At 43.8% G+C, this 19,678-nt stretch overlaps 1 protein-coding gene across 2 annotated transcripts in view; it reads right to left on the bottom strand.

The window, feature by feature from the left end:
* Positions 1-5,173: 5,173 nt before the first annotated feature.
* chd7 (chromodomain helicase DNA binding protein 7) overlaps positions 5,174-19,678 on the bottom strand; it is a 61,925-nt gene continuing 47,420 nt past the window's right edge. For both annotated transcript variants that reach the window (XM_026373829.2, XM_026373830.2), the window contains exons 26-41: positions 18,603-18,692; positions 16,328-16,431; positions 14,690-14,819; positions 14,001-14,116; positions 13,303-13,729; positions 12,952-13,160; positions 11,836-12,810; positions 11,366-11,532; positions 10,804-11,058; positions 10,432-10,602; positions 10,097-10,330; positions 9,793-9,993; positions 9,436-9,576; positions 9,012-9,116; positions 8,673-8,850; positions 5,174-8,525 (exon numbers count right to left, since the gene is read on the bottom strand). In XM_026373829.2, the coding sequence (XP_026229614.1) occupies positions 7,480-8,525; positions 8,673-8,850; positions 9,012-9,116; positions 9,436-9,576; positions 9,793-9,993; positions 10,097-10,330; positions 10,432-10,602; positions 10,804-11,058; positions 11,366-11,532; positions 11,836-12,810; positions 12,952-13,160; positions 13,303-13,729; positions 14,001-14,116; positions 14,690-14,819; positions 16,328-16,431; positions 18,603-18,692 (4,549 nt within the window). In that variant the 3' untranslated portion in view covers positions 5,174-7,479. The remainder of the gene's footprint in view (positions 8,526-8,672; positions 8,851-9,011; positions 9,117-9,435; positions 9,577-9,792; positions 9,994-10,096; positions 10,331-10,431; positions 10,603-10,803; positions 11,059-11,365; positions 11,533-11,835; positions 12,811-12,951; positions 13,161-13,302; positions 13,730-14,000; positions 14,117-14,689; positions 14,820-16,327; positions 16,432-18,602; positions 18,693-19,678) is intronic.

The raw sequence follows: 19,678 nt of genomic DNA, 5'->3' as shown, positions 1-19,678 counted from the left end.
TTTCTTCACCTGGTCCCTGTGTTGCGGCGTCCCTCTCTATAAACTCAGCTCGGCTGTCGTCTGCATAACTTCCCAGTGGCCTTTGGATTCTGGTTTGCGCATAGTGATTATCACAGTGCAGCCAGTCGTGCCTGCAGTGACGTGGCTGACCCAGTGGGGTTCAGGGATCCACTAGCAGATGTTTTATTAGGGCCTTAATACCAAGCTGACGTGAAAGAACTGGAGGCGAGTTGGACAGATGCCTGATGGTCGACCACAGCAAAAACATGAGTGTCCAACTCAACATGTTTGTTAACCTCCCTTCTTCTGCAGGATTGACATGGAGCCAGGAGCAGACTGTGTGCAGACAGGTGCAGCATGAAGCATGCAAACCATTTTCTTTGTGGTTTGGAAATGACTTCCTGTGTATTTACTGTACTGATTTGGAAGTGTTGAAGGCTGCTCTAACCCAAACCTAATTCTGACTAAATGTCCTATCGTGTTTCCAAGATGTGGTCACTCGCTGCACAGTTTTGCTGCTGGTGTTCCCATCATGCTGCCTCAAGAATCCATAGTCCTGTTCCAGTCGGAGCACGTCCTGCTGATGCCGCTGTCGTTACCGTTAGGATCACTGAACAGCAACGTGCAGCAGCAGCACCAACCCTGTCCTCACAGCCGTTTGAGCTCCAGTGATCCACTGCTTCCATCCTCTGCTCTTTTCAGATATCTTTGATTACATTAGGACTAAAAAAACAAATTCAAGTTAGAGAGAGCTTTATTGCCAATATGACAAAGATATTACTAGTCGCAATTCATCTGTAGATGTCTTCAATTATAATAATAACATCAAATAAGAAGTACATTACAGATATGTGTGATGTGAATCCTGTCTGCATTGTATATGTCAAAATATAGGTTTTCTTAATGTAAAAGGCTTTTATCTGTATACATGATGAAGATATCTACACGTGAGCTACACGTCATTCCACCCTCTGCCCTCTGGACTTGTCTGACTCGTCCTGATGCTCAACTTCTGGCTGGAGATCTCGTCGCCTGGATCCACCGTTTGCTCTATGGGATGCGTTTGGAGACTGGAGTTGGTCACATGCTACTATGAAGTCGGTCTTGGCCTCGGCAGACGTCGGAAGCTGTTTCTTGGAGGTCTCGACTAAACGCTCGATAGACCAGGAATGGAACAAATCTGCCTGCAATTAACTAACTGGACTCCACATTAACTTAAAGACATTAACTGTTATACTGGACTGCTGCCTACACAACATGTAATCACACATATATGAGGATGGGTTCCCTGTTGAGTCTGGTTCCTCTCAAGGTTTCTTCCTGTTGCCTTCTCAGGGAGTTTTTCCTTGCCACTGTCGCCCTCGGCTTGCTCATCAGGGACAATCTGATTATTATGATTCTTACACATTCACTGTTCATGTACTGTTCTTTGGTTGTGTAAAGCTGCTTTGTGACAATGTCAATTGTAAAAAGCGCTCCACAAATAAAATTGAATTGAATTGAATTGATATCGATATTATTATTATTATTATTATTATTATTATTATTATTATTATTATTATTATTATTAATAATAATAATAATTTGTTTTGTTCTTGTTGTTGGTGATTTTAATATCCATGATTCTCCACATTCAATTCTGATGTTATCACAGATCTGGACATCACACGCTCGACCTCCTACAGCACCATGTAAATCTCCTTCTACACACACTCAAGACCACACTTACACACATTTCAGTCACATGCTCTTCATTTCTACATTTGTAAAATATTAACGGGATTTTTATTACAATACAACATCTGTGGGAGATTTCTGGGTGTGCACCCAACCCTGCAGTGTCATGCCCTGCTACTAGAAGGCGCTTTCAACTCTCGGCAAGCATTTATTAAAGGGATTAGACGTATTACGCGTTCTGTTTCTGATGCTTTCGAGTGTCCTTACCCAGTTGAAAAAGCAGTCTTTATAGTAAAATACTGGACTTTATTCTGATGGAATTTTCATGTCATCTCTACATTTTGCAGTGACCTTCAATATGCAGGATGAAATCTGGCACCTAACACAGTTGTTTTTTCTTAATTCCTGGAAGGAGAAATGAGGTTAGAAGACAAGAGTACATGCTGGGCTGGTGTGTGTGTGTGTGTGTGTGTGGGGGGGGGGGGGGGGGGGGGGGCACGCAGGTGGATTTCACGTCCCACTTCCTGCAGCAAGGCGATTAGGCCAGACGTCTGTCACACACACACACACACACACACACACACACACACACACACACACCACCTCTCCCTAATGTCTGCTGGAGTAAACACACCCTTGCTCACACACACTTACGCATGTATTCCTATTCGTGTGAGGACATTCACATTAAAGAGGAGCTGAAGTACTCATGTTTGCAAACAGCAACACTGTTCCACTGGCTCTAAAATGCAGAATTGAATTTAAAATTCTTCTCCTAACTTATAAATCCCTTAATAATCAGGCTCCATCTTATCTTAAAGACCTCATAGTTCCATATTTTCCCAGCAGAACTCTCTGTTCTCAGACTGCAGGTTCACTTGTGGTTCCTAGAGTTTCCAAATGTAGAATAGGAGGCCCCTCTCCTGTGGAACCAGCTCCCAGTTCAGGTTCGGGAGGCAGACACCCTCTCTACATTTAAGACTAGACTTAAAACTTTCTGTTTTTATAAATCTTATAGTTAGAGATGGATCAGGTGACTCTGAACCATCTCTTAGTTCTGCTGATATAGGTTAGTCTGCTGGGGGACCTCGACTGATACACTGAGCTCCTCTCCTCTCTCCTTTAATGCAAGTTCCACCATTGCATGTCATTAACTTTGTGTCTTCTCTCTCCTGTAGTTGTGTTTCCTCCTCTCTGTCTCCCTCTCTCTGTACTTTTCTGCAGCTATCCTTGGCCTGAAGCTGTACATCTCCAGAATCCAGTTCATCTGTCCAATGTTCTTGATGCTTGTTGTTGTCTTTATTGCCTGATGTTCTTTTCTCTATTCTCTTTCCACTCACCCCAACCGCTCGAGGCAGATGGCCGCCCACTATGAGCCTGGTTCTGCTGGAGGTTTCTTCCTCTAAAGGGAGTTTTTCCTCTCCACTGTTGCCTAAAGCTTGCTCAAATGGGATTGGTGGGATAAAACAAAATGTGTAACCTGTGGACCTGTACTGAATGATATAGAAAACCCAAAAAGCCCACTTGAGCAGGTGACAGTAGAGAGGAAGAAACCTGCAGCAGAACCAGGCTCAGGATGGGCGGCCATCTGTCTCGACCGGTTGGGGTGAGTGGAAAGAGAAGAGAGAAAAGAACATGCTTGGGAGCATCTAGTGTATGTAGATTAGAAACAAACACTGTACACACTCTGGTCTTTGAATGCAACATCCATGACCTTAGTTTTAAGCTGGTAGTTTTGAGGTACAAGAAAAGGACAGCCAAAGTCTTATGCATACTGTCGTTCTGCTCTCCCCACTGACACACACACACACACCTCTTTCATGCTCACACATACGGTTAAACAGCCAAAGCTACATCTGATCCATCTATTTGGTGTATTGGCTCAGGTATGGCGTCACCTCAGGTGTGTAATCACTATAATGGTCTCTGACTCTCCTGTAACGTAGCACCAATGCCATTTAGTCTCAGCCTTTATTTTATGAAACCCTGAACAGGTGCAATCAGAAATATGCAACGTTCTTCTACACGCCCATTACCATTCGATTCTACGTCTGCTACCAGTATCATGTTTGTAGATAAGCTTTCACTACTTTACAGCTAACAGTATTAAGTATTTATAAGTATACGAGTCATTCTGCAGAAAATCAACTGAAAACTATTTTTTAATGTTGCTTCAAACCTTTTCTGATTTCTGCTTCTCAGTTATGAAGGTTTCATGCAGCATCACCTCTTGTTTGAATCAGTTTGAATCTGCTACATTTTATTATCCAATGCTGATAAAGATACTTTTGATTTATGAGGTGAAAGCAGCATTAATGATTCACCAAACAAGATATGTTTTATACTGTTGTTTCATTTACAAATCTGGCTCTTGTGAAATAATTCAACAGTGGCAATACCTCTACACCAAAACCAACTGATAAGAAAATGTATTGTCTAAACTTATTTTACTTTAAACACTTTGACTTATTGATGGAAGATTGCATTTTGTGATCATATCTGAAATGTACTACTACCATAAAACCATAAGAAGACAGAACATTTACAGTCTACGGCAGGATCGTAATGGAACAAATGGGCTTTTTGGCATTTGTCTTCTGTACACCACCACGTTGAATTTACATGAAAGTACGTGCAAAAATGTAAATGGTTTTGAAGTGTGGCATTAACCATTCAGGAGTTACAGCCATTTTTAATCACACACAAATATTTTTTTGGAAAAGCCTTTGCAGTCAATGACTGCCTGAATCCCTTTCCTGCCTTCACTGCAGCTTGTGTGTTTTTCTGCCTTCAGTAACTGAAAAACTGCTGTCGGGTTGAGGTTTGAGTTTTCTCTTCTTGAGTGTTACCACTGTTTTGTACCTAACATATAAAACAAGTCTTCACTCTAGACTTTGATGAAAACAATTCATCTAGCTCCTTACTAAATGTTGTGAAAGGGTTCTTCTTCAACCTTGGACAGAATTGTGTGTTTATCCTCTTTAGTTGTCGTCAGTGGTTATTTATGAGTCCCAAAAAGGCCATTAGTTCCTGAATTGTTAATACCACACTTTTGTCAGAGCCTTTGAATTAAAGCTGATGGAGTGTTTCATTTCAAATTCAATGTGTTGGTGTACAGAAGACAAATGCCAAAAATTTCACACAAACATTCGCAATCTATCACCCCTCAATCCCACCACATGCCACCCCATTTAAGATTTTTTTCCTTTTGCAGTGGCACAATGCACCGGGTTCCTCCAGTGGGAACATGTAGAAGAACCAAGTTCTACTAAAGGTTCCTGGTCTGAGGGGAAATGTTATTGCAGTGGAAATGGGCCTTTAACATTCATGTTCAGCATAAATGTGTCCACACACAAAACTCACTGCAGTGTTTGTAGCAGTATTATCAGTGAATTTACTTCCACCAGAAGCGCCCCCCCGACCCCACAAACCCTCCCCTCACAGTAGAAACTAAGTGGAGTAAAAAAAAGAAAAAAAGAAGAGAAACAGGCTGAGGTTTGGTTTCCTAGGCGAATATCATGATTCACTTTTATTAAAAGCATCATAGCTACAATTCATCATACATGATGTCTCCAAAAAACAAAACAAAGACACACACCAAAAAACAAAACAAAAAACAGATCAGGAAAAAATAAAAAAAACATTTACATGGTATGTCTGTAAACTTCAAGGCTAGATAAGAATTTTGAGGTAATGCTCTTCAGCTTGCTGGCTAAAAGTAACAAAAAGTCCATTTTTCAAGAAAAGTAGCTAAGTAATAAAGGTACCTGATTATTTTAACTCTTTAACACCAGTGCATCAACAGGAACAGAGTGAGACAAAATTGATTGCAGTACTTATTTGCCATCATTTACAGTTTTAGTTTTGTTTTTCTATTCATACGACACTTGTGGTTATTTATATAACGAGAGAGTGAGTGTGTGTGTGTGTGTGTGTGTGTGTGTGTGTGTGTGTGTGTGTGTGTGTGTGCACGCGCGCTGGGAGAGTGATGTTGGAACATTCAAAAGCTGCCTTGGTTATTGCTGTCTCAGCAATAGAGAGAAAAAACAGGGACCTTGGACATAGAAGGCGTCTTCCAGCGAGCCAAAACTCACCTCTTTTCCCTCTTTTCCTGTCCCTGTTCCCCCTCTCTGCAATTTGCTGGGCTGGCTGTGATAGCAAATGTTAATAAGACCTGGCCACAGTGTGTGTGTTTGTGTATATGTTTAACTGTACTTTCAAATAATTGAGCCACTGGCAGGGCTTGATTTATCTCAACACACTTGAACTGGCCCTCAGGAATGGAAACAAATCAAGCACCACACGCGCTTTTCAAGTATTTAAAAACTCAACTTGCTGACCAGAGCTGAACTTCATATAGAAACCAGTGAATTTCCAACTCTGCTGAAAATGTGTCTCAGTCCTGTTCTGGCCAGGCCTGGTGTCAGTGTGTGTGACTAGAGCAACAGTCTTCAAAGAGAAGGTCACAAGGGAGCAGCACTTTGTCTGGAACTACCAGGATGCAAAGAAAAATAAAATACAGGAGAAAAACTTATGTGGCAGTTACTGGGTAAAACTAGCTCATGTGCCCCCTTAAAAAAAAACAAAAAAAAAAAAACCCTGAAACATCACATCCCTGTGTGGACTACCGCTCCAAATCCATTCACAAAATCCTCCAAAGGAAAGGCTGGATTTTGGTGCCATGAAGCACCAACCAGAGGGCAGACCAAAAACCAACCCCCCATCGAAAGAGACTCTGGACTTGGATGTGGCAGTGGAAAGACTCAAGACTGGTATTCAAACAGTGTGGGACTGGGATTAACAGTATTGGTTCGGTGTGTGCGCGTGCACACAGACACACACACACACACACACACACAGGCGCGCACACACACACACACACACACACAGATGCACAGACACACACACGCGCACACACACACAAAAAAGGAAAACAATCCGTCCCAGAAACAGTCAAGTGACGGAGAGGTTTTAGAGGGTTAGTGTGTGTAGTGGTGGAGATCTGATTGAGTGCGCACACGTGTGTGCGTGTAACTCATGATCAAGTACGTGATGGGATAAATATGTTGCGATCGTCAGTGTGAGAGACTTGAGTTTTAGACCAGTCTAGTATTCCTCTTCCGAGTCTATCTGGTCTGATATGTGAGAACTAAAAACCTGCTCTTAAACAGAACAGCTCAAATCCACTACCCACAATTCCTTCTGTAGCAGCTTTGTCAGACAGACAGCCTGTTTAGCTGAAGGCTGTTTTTTTGTTTTGTTTCTTTTCCGAGAACCGATGTCCGAGAACGAGTCAGGAGCAGGTATTTCTGCTCTTTTTGACAAGATGCTGCTGACGACCAACAACAACAACAAAAAAACCAAAAACAAAACAAAAAAAAAACAGGCAAAAACAGATTAGAGAGCTGAAAGCAGCAATAATATTAACCATAGTACTCCTGGAACCTGGTGAAGTCCTGTTTGATGGATTGTGGAAGAGGAAAAGTGTGAGTGCACTGCCCACAGTACACACAGGCAACCAGACAGAAGGACCCGGTCTTTTGAGAAGCCGAGCTCTAAGGGAGCGGCTGTGAGGACTTTTACTGACCACAGTCAGTCAGACTGAACTTAATACAAACCTCGTCCTCTCGGACACATAGTTAATATACCTGCTCACAAAATAATGAAAGAGAGAAACCAAATAAACTAAACCAAAAAAACAACGCAGATTCGTAATAGTTTGGATATTTCTGGTGGAGGCGTGTAAACGTGGCGAGGGGTGGGGGGCAGGTGAGGAAATGTTCGAGGCCAGTCACTTTTAGTTCAGTCACTCTTGTCCTTCTGAGGAGATGCTGTTGCCTCCTCTTCCTCTCCTCCTATTCCTGCATCCTCTGCAGCTGAATCAGCCTCGCCCCTCATCTCCTCGTGTGCTCCCCCCTCCTTCTCCTCAGCCAAGTCACTCTCTTCTCCTCCTCCTCCTCCTCCTCCTCCACCTCCCTCCTCCTCCTCCTCCTCCTCCTCCTCCTCCTCATCCTCTCCTGTCAGCAGGCCCTTCTTTGCCTGCTCGTTTCTCGGGGGGTTTGTGGTCGAGACGTTGCCCCCTAATGCTCCGGCCATGGCGTTCTGCAGCTCGGCCAGGGTGGAGGCGGCGGGGAAGCCAGGCAGGCTGAGCCCTCCGAGGCCTGGAGGTAGGAACATGGAGGGGTAAAGGAGGCCGGGGGCCATGGTGGAGAGGAGAAAAGGGTTGAATGCCAGAGAGTTGGCAGACATACCAGCTGCAGCCAGCAGGGCGGCAGCGTCACCGTTGATGGAAGCCTCAGCTGACTGTTCAGCCGGAGTGACCTGAGGAGCTGAATCCTTTACAGACTTCTCCACTTTCTCTGGTCCTTCCTCAGGCTCTTTCTCCACTTTTGCCTTCTTCCCTCCATCATTTTCTTCTGCCTTCTCTACCTCCTCATCCTGTCCCAAATCACCATCTTCTCCCTCTTCTTTTTCCTCTCTCTTCCTCTTTTTCATCACCGTCTCATCACTCTCTCCTCCCTCTGCCTCCAAAGTTCCGTTGGTGTTCCCTGACGCGGCAGCGACAGCAGAGTTTGACGCAGCTGCTGCAGCTGTGGCCAGGTTACCACCAAACAGCCCGCCTAGGCTGAACATGTTAGGGAGGGCCGCCATGTTGGGCAGGCCTCCCATGCCAGGTAGCATGAGCGGTAGCATGGAGGCAGCAGCAGCACTGGCAGCAGCCTGCTTGGGGTCAGTTGGGGGAGGGAAGGCCATCAGACCGGCAGCCAACTGAAGAGACTGGAGGCTCTGGAGAGAAGATAGGTCCATCCCTCCAAAGAGACTGTTCAACAGCAATGGGTTGATGCCGCCTGGGAACACACAGAAGCAGTGTTAAAATGGACCTCTTAAGGCTGCTGAGTGTGAATGCTTAATAAAATAATGTTGCTGTACAGTGTCTGCCTGTGCAGGTGGATTCTTTCTGCGTGATAACTGGTCAGTTCAGAAGTAACATGTACCTGCAGATGAAGCAGCAGAAGCCAGTGATGCCTGGGCAGCCTGAGCAGCTGCTGCTTGGGCAGCAGCAGCTGCTTTGGCAATCTCAGACTTGGGCCGTCGCCCCCGCCGACGGGCACCTTCCTCCCTGACTACAGGGCCAGTCAGAAGTCGATCAAACATGGCTTCTGGGAGGAAACCCTGAGAGAAGGAAATTAGATCAGATGACAGCTCTAAATGCTCAAGTAATTTAGGCAAATTGGGCTGCAAGGAAAATATTAGATTTTTTAATGTGCAGGACTGATGAAATTGAGACACAAACTGCTGCTGAAGCACAGGATAGATTTTGTTTTGTTACTAACCGACTGTTTGACAATGTCTGTCCAATCAGGGGCAATAGAAAACTCTGGGTTCTCCAGCAGCCATCTGGGAAGCTCCTTCATTGGTGGAGCCATGGCCCCACCCATCTAAAAACAGAAAAACTTAGTTTTAGAAACAAACTATCAACACACACACACACACACACACACACACACACACACACACACACACACACACACACACACACACACACACACACACACACACACACTAAACAATATGTACTATGACTGTGTTGAATTAAGAACGCAGGTAAGGGCCTGGATACATCTTCTCATTCAGTTTTTCTTTATTTTCTACATTGTAGATTAATACTGATGACATCAAAGCTCTGACATAACACTTAAATTGTTCAGTATGCAAAGCACAGTTAAAACTAAATATGTTTTGTTGGAGGCTTTTTACCTTGCGTCCATTGCGTCTGTTGACCACCGGCACTCTCTCATCTCCTGTCAGGGTATTGATGTCGATCTTGTTGGGGTTTCGACAGCGATGGCGTTTCTGCTTAGGCTTCGAGAACTGAGACAAAAGTAACTCCTCGCTCTTCTGTAGTTGGGACATAAAAAAAGACATGAGTAAATCATTTTAATATAGCAGATAATTAACAGTAAGAGTAAGAACAGTAAGAATAAATGGAACTCTTCACTATTCCACAGCAGAAAAGCAGCTCCCAGACAGAGCTAGCAGAGGTGCTGTGGTCTGGGCTGTAACAGCTAATACTAAACAACTCAACATGGAGATGAAAGATAAGGAGATGCGTACTGGTGTGAATCCAGTCATATCCATGGTGTACGTCGGGTGCTGCCTCAGCCACTCTCCCAACTCCTTGTTGGACACCGCTGCCTCTTCCTCTTCCAGGCTGCCAGAAGCGGCAGATCTGGCACTGGGACTCTGCTGTGGGACAGCAAGGGACCTGTGGGCATCCTGAAGCCCCTCCACAACCTTCGCCCCATCAGCATCATCCTTTGTCCAAAAGTGACACATGGGGAGAAATACATTTACTACAGTTCTTATATACAACAACAATCATCTGTTCACACAACTTGACTAGAATTCTACTTCATACCCCTCCTGCTCTCTTGTTGCCCATGAATAGCAGATCCAGGCCCTCCACGTTTTTCCTGCGGCCTCGCCTCCTCCTAATGATTGGCAGGTCAGCCTCCAATGAACCATTAGCTCTGTGTCCAGAGGGTGGGGCTTGCTGCAGCAACTCCATCTGGGTTTTGAGGGAGGGGCTTGTCACCAAGGCACTAGGGAAGCCAGCCAAGGATGGAGAGGCCTTGTGGTGATGGTGCATACCCTGAACAGCAAATACATATACTTCATGTTATAGAATGTTATAAATAGTTAGTCACACCATTAAACAGGATTAGGTGTGGTAGAGTGAGTTTGTGTGTGCACCTTGGTCAGGTCTATAGCCTGGCTCTGGGATTCAGCTGCAGCATGGCTCTCTCTCAGCTGAGCTACCATTTCCATCAGGTTACGTCTCTTGGCCGCCCTCTCTGCCTCAATCTCGATCTTTCTCCTCCTCCTCCTCCTCTGTCGAGGCACCGTGAGGCTCAGAGCGTCCTCCTGCAACATGAGGCAAGTGTTACACATGTGTCTAACCAACAACATTCTCATACTCATCAGCTGATTGTTATTGTCATATCATTACTAATACTTCAACAAGCTGCAACAATTGGCAGTAATGACATCAGAACCATTTATTTCCACACACAAAATGCTAAAACACCATCACACTAACATATGTGTGTGCACACCAACACTCACATGAACCTGTGGCGATAGTGTTTTATCTTCACTCCCGCTGTAGGGCGTTGTGATGCCCACCATTGTCAGCTCAGCCAAGCTACGTCGCTGTAGTGGGCTCTCCGTTGCCGTAGCTACGGCTGCTGCGGGTACCATGGAGCCGTGCCCTGGCAACAAGTTGCTGGGGAAGTCAAAGATGTGGCGTCTGGTGACAGGCCACTTGCCCTTTAGGACAGCTTCACAGATGTTATCCATCCTGTTTATCATCACTCGATCCTGAGCATTGGAGAGAGGATTGATTTGGTTATATTTAACATCATTGAACATTTAACAACCAATTCCTCTTACATTTTCAATTGTTATACTGTCAAATAAACTTACCACCAGTGGTTTAAAGAGCACTAAATATTCCCTACCGCGTTCAAATGAAGGCAGTGTAAGGAATACTTCATTTTATTAAGTAAAAACATCTGTCAATGTGCCAGAAAACACTATACCAGTTCTTTAGAGCTATTTAATACCTAGGCTGGGGATCGCCAAGTTATCAAACATTCCCCGGTGTTGGCTATAATCCGAGACTTACTTTAGGCCAGAATGAGAAGGCATAGGCACGGTCCTGTAGAGCCTGCAGTGCAGAAGTTTCCGGCAAGTCATCGGGGCAGAACCCATCCCTGGTTTCATCTCGGGCAGACGTGCTCAGAGATGCAACACTCTCCTCATCAAAGTTCTTCTGCTCTGATGCAGCGCTCGCTGTGCAGAGAGAGGGAAAGTCTTAATTTAAGAAAAATAGTTTGGGTAGTTAGCAGTTATCTCTTGCCCCTTGATCTTAGACTCCATAACCAGAAATACACCTGTGACCAAGAGTGGTGTCATCAATGATTGTAGTCAACAACAGTAAGCCGTTAAATAAACAAAACTATAATTTTGTATCTTACATTATAATAAATGTAAGATATCAGACCTATTTCGTATTAATACAGAACTTTATTTCATCATGTTTTCGGCTGTTTTTCTACTTCCAGGCTATTGTAAAAGCAATAAAGTTCCCGCTACCTTCAGCCTGAGAGGATTTCTCTGATTTGTCGTCTTCATCCATTCTCTCTTCTTCCTCCTCATCTGGGCTCTTCTCTGTGTCAGCAGACTTTGGAGATTTAGGAGACTCTGGGCTTTCCCTCTCCTCTCTGTCTTCTTCTTCCACAGTTTTCTGGCTGGCTTGTGCTTTAGGAGAGGCGCTAGGTCCTGAGAGCTCAGTGGCAATCTCCTTCTGGTCCCCAAGAGCATCAGAAACACTCTTCTCTTCCTCTGTCAGATCTTTGTCATCAGTCGGTTTGGGGGTCTTCTCTCCACTCAGCTCCTCTTTCAACTCCTCCTCTAGTTGAGCTACGTCTTCCTCTTTCTTGATGTCCTTTCTTGGTGAAGCAATCGCATCATCTTTCCCTTCTCCGACCTCTCCCTTATTTTCCTTCTGTTCATCAGGAATTTCAGTCTTGGTGCATGGAATGTCACTGGCGTCCCCTTTGTCCTTTTCCATTTTCAATTCCATCTCTGTTTTACCTTCCTCAGTCTTCACATCCTTCCCTTTTTCTTCCTCCACTTTAGCTGTATTAACAGCTATTTTGGTGGCAGCTGCAACACTCACCAGCTCTGCAGGGGTGAGGATCGGTGCAGAAATGCTTTCCGCTGTTCTACCGGTCTCTCCCTGGGCTCCCATGCTGATGTTGGCCCCCCGCTGGCTGGTAAAACGCTGGTGGGCCTCCAGAAAGGCCAACGTTGGGTCGTTTAAAATGTGATAGTCTGTACGGCTCACACCATGTTTAGAGGCCCCCAGAAGAAGGTCCCGATCATGGTGGCCACACTCCCACCACTCTGGTAGGTCTGGAGAGGGCTGACAGAGTTTGAGGCGCTCAGAGAGCAATGGGTGTGGGAGGACCTGCTCTCGGATGCGGCGGAGCAGCTCAATGCGGTACAGGGTGCGAGAGGCACGCTCCTCTGTGATAGGATCGATGATCAGGGTTGGGTCTGGGAGTTCTGATGATAAAAGAAACAAGTTAATTACAACAATAGCCAAATTCTCTCTGAGCCCAAACTCATATTTATCACAATACCTAACAATGAAAGAATAAAATATAAAATAACAAATAACTTGAACTTCTGTCCGTTTCTTTTTACCTGTTTCAGTTTTGACCTGCATTCTGCAGACACGTTTACACATGGCAATAAACGAGTAGTAATACTTCTCCAGACTCTCGTCTGTTTTCTTGTCCAGTCTGGCAAAGGCCCTGAACTGTGTCCAATCAAACTTCTGACGCTGCGTGTCAAAGACGACGCCGAAGGTGGACACAACGCGGTAGAAATCAGCCTCCTCACGTCGAGTCCATCTGAGAGAAAACAGAAAAAAAGGTTTAACTACCAAGGAAAATATCACACGACTTTAGTTTTTTGTTAGATTTTTCTAGTGTTTTATGTCTGGGGTGGTGAGTGTGAAACCCTGCATCTATGGGACATTGTCTGGTATTCTACCTTTGTCTTCTTTCTTTATAGTACATGGATCCATCAGTCATCAGGGAACTGGGAGTCATCACTGAAGAAGCCTCTGGCATGAATTGTCCACCTTTGGCAAAGTAAGCACCTCCTTTTGCAAGATATGGACTTCCCTCTGCCATGAATGTTGCTGCACCATCTTGGATGTAAGCAGCTCCTCCTCCTCCTGTCTCTGTAACCATGGCCATGGAAGGCAGGAACTCCCTGCGTCGACGGCGGCGACCATCAGGCCTGTTCAGGGCCTCCTGGCGGAGCTGCTCTCTCCGGTTTGAGCGCTGATAGGCTGTGATGAGCCGACGCAGACGGGCTGTCAGAGCTGAGGCCGCTGGCCAATATAGTCGCTCGTTGGAGCCCACAGCTCCATCCACAGCAGGTGCACTTTGACCATTTTCACCAGATTTAACTACTGTGAGTAAGAAAGGACAAGGCACATAAAAACTTGTTCACTTGTTCTACATTCAGGTAATACAAACTTAAAGGAAAAAAAAATTATTGGGTAAATGTAAATGCTAAAAATAGCTGTATTATAGTTTTGGACAATAATAAACAGCCATTACTTGGAGACAAAAAAACTAGTAAGATGTTTCCAAACAAAATGTATGTGCCATTTCCATCAACAGCTATCAACATGCTGCTTCACCAGAACCCTTCAGAATTCATGGTAAATTCGCAGTTACCTTCAGTCTCGCCCTCCACTGTGTCATCTTTGTCATCCAGTGGAGAGTTGGTGAAGTCGTCCAAGTCATCTTTAAATGGCATTCGCAGTGGCTTGTACTCTGGATCCTCGTCCTCGCTGTAGATGGGTTGAAAAAATATTTTGTGTGAGGGAAGCACAAATTTCTAAATTTTGCAAACCAAAACCTTTTTATTTAAACAACATAACTAAGAAAATTACTAATATTGAAAGGTGATAATGTAAGAAACTTCAGGGAAATAAGGAAAGGCGTGACATAAATGGTGTGATTTAGACTTTTCAAGGTTTTAAAATACACAAAGTTGGCATGACTCCAAGTAGGTATACATGGGTACGGTATTATTCTAAATGAAAGTTGGTACAAGCTATTTTTTTCCTGTGTCAACATGTTGAAAGCTGTGAAAATATAAATCGGCTGAGATCAGTACAAAAACAGCAGCAACAAAAAAGAAAAAATGACTTAATGTCAGATCCTCAGAAACACATAATAAGTAAGCTAATGCTTTATTCATATTTTTGGAGAGGGGACATACACATGCACAAAGAATTTGGAAAAAGGAGGGGGAAAAAAACAACAACAGAAAAACAAACCAAAAACAGAGCAAAGTAATAGGGGAGAAACATGGGGGAGTAAAGAAACCGCTCTTTGCTCAGTGAAGTCTGCTTTCTTACCCCTCAGCGCCATCTGCCATCATATCAGAGCCCCTCTGCTCAGCGGCAATAGCCTTGGCGTCCGGCATGCCCACCCTCTCCAAGAAACAGAGGGCGGGGTCGGCTCGCATTGAGTTGTACTTCTCATAGCCTGAAGGGTGAAAGAGAAAATGAGAAGTACGGACAGATACTTCAGAAAGGCACAGACCCAAAGTTTATTGGTCAACACACCCATCACCCTAAGACAAACTACTAAGAAGACGAGTGAAGGGTACTCTCTGGCTCACTCCTAGACAGACATGAGCATATACACTCTTTAACACACAAAGTCAGGCACACATGCATGCACCCACAATCCATATTAAATGAAGGACTAGACAAAAACAGCAGCAGAAGGGCAGACCCCAGGAGCCAGCTGCTGACAAGACAGACAGCCTGTGTGTATCTGTTTTTGTGTGTACACTTGTCTCTGGTTCTGCATGTGTATGTGTGAGCCTGCAGGTGCTCATTTGTGTCGGAGAGGGGGAGAAAAAGCAAGAGAGGATGAAGAGGCATGTGTGTCATGGAGTCTGTGAAAGTGAGCTAGTGGGTGTGAGAAAGTGTGTGTGTGTGCGTTTGTCCGTTAGGGGCATTCAGGCAGAACAGATTAGAATGTGCAGATCCTACTGAGACACATTGGGAAGAAGAGGGGCTGTGGTTGTGGTGGAGGTGGAGGGGGAAGTGAGAGGAAAATGCTAAGCAGCAGGTCAGATGAGGGGAGGAGATTAAAAAAAAAAAAAAAAAAAGTAAAGTAGGAGAGGCATCTCTGCCACACAGAATCACACACAGCTCTGCGCCTGCAGCCAAACATTAATCACGAGGGCCTTTATAGTCCATCACCTTTCTGTGTGTGATGCTCTGTTTTCTGTGGTTGTGTGTATCTACATACAAAGCTAACTGTACGTGTTTGTGTATATGTATGCGCACATGTGTTAGCTATTCCCCTCATTCTCTAGTGAATAAGAATTATGATTAAATATGGGGAGTACTTTTGTATTACTGTGTGTTAGTGTGTGTGTGTCCTAATTGAATCATAAAGGGTGGCAATGATGGAAAAATTATGACAATTATACCAAATTAGTATGAAAGAGGGTCCACACGCACGGGCACTTGCACTCACTCACCCCGTCAGTACTCAGAAGGTGGGTCATTAAGACATCAACAAAATTGGTACATTTTCCAAATAACAGAGTTAACAGATTAAGTGAATGTGAGTTAGCACAGAAAACATTTGGGTATTTTAACTTGGGGATTAGCTTTCTTAACACCAATAACGCACTGCACAGTGCGCATGCGCACACACAGCTAGTGGTGTAACCAGCCATCAATCATTTTTCCCGAAAGCACGCTGTGCCTGCCAGCTGCGTGCCGCTATTGCCATAGCAACACCAATCAACTGGTGGCAGCAGAAGTGGGTGGGATGTGTTTGACAATGTATGTGTGACTGCTTGCGTGATGCTTACTGGGATGGGAGTCAGTGAAGAATGTCCAAGGGTGTCTGAAGATGCTGACATGTGTGATGTTTATTTTGTATTGTTTTGTTAACTGCCTATATGCTGTGTAGGATGATTTAGATTTGTATGTTCATGAGTGTGTCACAGTGCTAGCGAGTGTTCTTACCGTGTTTGAAAACACCAACGAGCAGAGATTTGTCAGCCTCGCTGTCCCACCAGTCAGCTGGGACCTCAGCATGGAAGGGCTGGGGAATCCAGATATCCAGCTCACTGTGGCAGAGATAAACATATCACATCACTGATAATCAAACTGTGTGTGTTTGTGTGCATTCGGATTTGCTTCAGCATGGCATCAGTCTCCAGTTTCAACTCTTAATGAGGAAAAAGAAAAAGGAAGAGCAGAAATCACATTAGAATCAATTTGCGTTGAGAACAGATTCTAAAAAGGCATCACCTGCCAGATAGACATGAAAACGACTACCCTTAACATTTAATGATATTACTTCTCATGATTTTCATTCTGCTCTTGCTCCGTCATGTTGTACAGATGCACCTCTAATGACCGTCTAATGATTACACTCAATTCCTTCCCATTTCTTTGTGTGAAAGCAGTAACGTTCAAGCACATATAGAAAAAATAATCATGAGGTAAAGGGGACACAGCTTAATGTTCAGCCTGTGGCAGTGTTAAGGTGCTGTTGAAGACCAGGTTGCTTGAAATTTGTTGAGATGAACCTGTACTACACTCCTTCCCAGGCACTACATATAAAATGTCCCTTCAAAGTTAAATTTCTAAATAAACTAACAACAGTTAGGATTAGCAATAAAGAATTTAGAGATGATCATCTCAAAAACAAAAAGGTTGCTTACACCTGCAGTAATAATGATTTATTATTTAGGAAAAAAAAATAGCAGTTTTTAGTTGTACTGCTGGAGTATTTTATGTATTTTATATATGGAGTGTCTATCTACTCTCATATTTGACATTGGTCAACATAGTTTCAACCTTTATTCTTTGATTTATAAGATCTTATTCTACTAGGATTTTTGGTAATGACTCAGCAGTAAACTAAAGCAGGTAATCTATATGTTGTTTCTCTATATGACCAAATTTCCTGGTCCAGAGCACAATTATTCATACACGTACACGTACATGAGATTTCAGACCCCTTCACCTTTTGCAAATTCTTTGTTTTATGCTTAGGTTTTAGTGAATAAAATTGTAATTTGCATTGGGTGACGATTATTAGTGAAACATGCACGACAGTTTATTTAAAATTAAATCTAGAGCACAAAGTTTAAAAAGTGAAAGGTTCTGTGTCCTTACTAAGCTGCTGAAAGTGAAAAACTGAAAATAGTTTCAAGATGCATATTTTTTTTGTAGGATATATTCTGTGTTGTGGTACCAAACAAAATCCTCTATTATGGAACAAAGATGGTAGAAAATGGTATTTCCAGCTAGTTATGGAGTGAAAGGCTACAATGCACAATAGAAGCAGAAAGACATGGTGACAGGAGGAGAGGAGAAACCAGGGAAACGGTCCCTTATCTCTGCAAACAGCAGCATGCCCGGCCTTGGCAACACAAACATACACGTGCGCGCCAAGACTGGCATGCTAAATCCCTCTGGCATATGTTGGCACGATGGCACCCCGTATGCTCTCACACACACACACACACACACACACACACACACACACACACACACACACACACACACACACACACACACACACGTTGAGCTAGGGGGAGGGAATGGGGGAAGAGTGGGAGACGACAACATGACGTGAGTGTGCTTCACATTATAAATGCATTCACATCTGGGTGAAAGGGTGATGGGAGATGCACTGCAGAGAAGGGGACAAGATGGACAGATGCCAAGAAAAGTGCATTGTGGTGGTGAAAAACATGGAGGGAGCAGTGTAGGAGCTGCAAGAAGGTGAACTTAAGAGGGTTTAATCTCCATGATAAAAAGATATAGCTTGTAAAAAGTAGAAAACTATTCCTAATTGGGTCAAAAAACACACAGATAAAATATCGGTGTTGTGTTTATTAGAATACGAAGAAGCCTGGTAAAGAGGCCACTAGAACAGACAGAAATACACCCCACTAATAATTCATGATGTATTCATAAAAATATCCATCATTGACTCACTTTCATGACTAATCCAATAAATAAGAGCCTTTCTTCAATAAACATCCATTTACACATGATGGATGTTTTCCTTTCTACTTTCACACAATCTGGTCCCCACATTTAACACACACCATTTTGAACACAAACAACTCGATGGGTCTGTTTTACATCTTTGCAGACAACTAGTTTTAGATCAGTTATGTTAGAAAGACATAATTAGATTTCTTTGTTCTCAGTAAAATATAAAGATGTGTAAAGGAGATATTAAATGAGACACAGAAAGTAATATGAAGTATCTACTGACTTGGAATCTGCTCCTTCCAGGATGCGCGTGGCTTGGTCACCGATGACTTCCTGTCTCAGATAGTACAGCATCCTCACCCTCAGCAACACCCTGAGATAGCGTAAAAAGTTAGTTAAGCTGTTCTTCCAGAGACAGTGTGTGCATGTGTGATTTAGTTCAAATACAGACAACAGATTCTGAGTGTTGGCACGTCAAATATTTAATTTGCAAAGATACAAAACAAAAATGCAGCAAATTGTCTCATTGGAAAACCTGGAGTCAGAGAATGTTTGTTTGTTTTTTAGCTTGAGAAGTTATTTAAAGAGTGAATCAACTCAAATGACATCACAACAGGTCGAGTGGCTGAACCAGAGCTATTTTGGGCAGCTGCTTTAATTTTATAATTGCTGGATGCTGTACATCCATTTCACATTATTCACTTTGTTATCAAACACTTTTTAATGCTTTAGTTTGATAGTGGACAATACAGAGAGACAGGAAACCAAGCTGTAGAATGAGAAGTCACATCTGATCTACTGACAGTAAAAAGCATTGGGAGACTGGGAGATCCGCTTCACTGTAAACATTTGTCACCAGATTTGTAACCATGACTTAATGTCAATAATGGCATTTGGACAGGGAGGGGAGGAGAAGTGGAAGGGGGAGCAGGAGGAGGCGGTATGTGGGAGGAGCAGAGAGGATGAGAACCGAAAAGACAGAGAGCTGTGTTGGAAGAGAGGGAACAAAGTTTGGAGAGGCGGTGAAGTGAGGGGCAAGGGTATAAAGACAGTAATTTGCAACTCATTCTGTGGTGTGTGTTTGTGCATCAATAGCATCACAAGTTGCAGTGAGAGAGAGAGAGAGAGAGAGAGAGAGAGCGAGAGAGCGTGTGTGTGTGTGTTGGCAGGCTCTGTGTGCTCATCCATCAATGTGCCAGGCCTGATTAGCCACACAACACTGTGCTCCAGCCTAGCAGATGGCACCACATAATCACCCCCAAGAGTGTGTATGTGCGTGTCTGTGTGTGTGCATTTGTGTGCACATGCATCTTTCACTCATTTCCAACAGGTCTGCCTGCTTAGCACCTGGCCTGGCAC

This window comes from Anabas testudineus, chromosome 17 (assembly GCF_900324465.2).
Source record: "Anabas testudineus chromosome 17, fAnaTes1.2, whole genome shotgun sequence".
Taxonomy (NCBI): Eukaryota; Metazoa; Chordata; class Actinopteri; order Anabantiformes; family Anabantidae; genus Anabas; species Anabas testudineus.
This window is presented reverse-complemented; position numbering and strand designations above follow the sequence as displayed.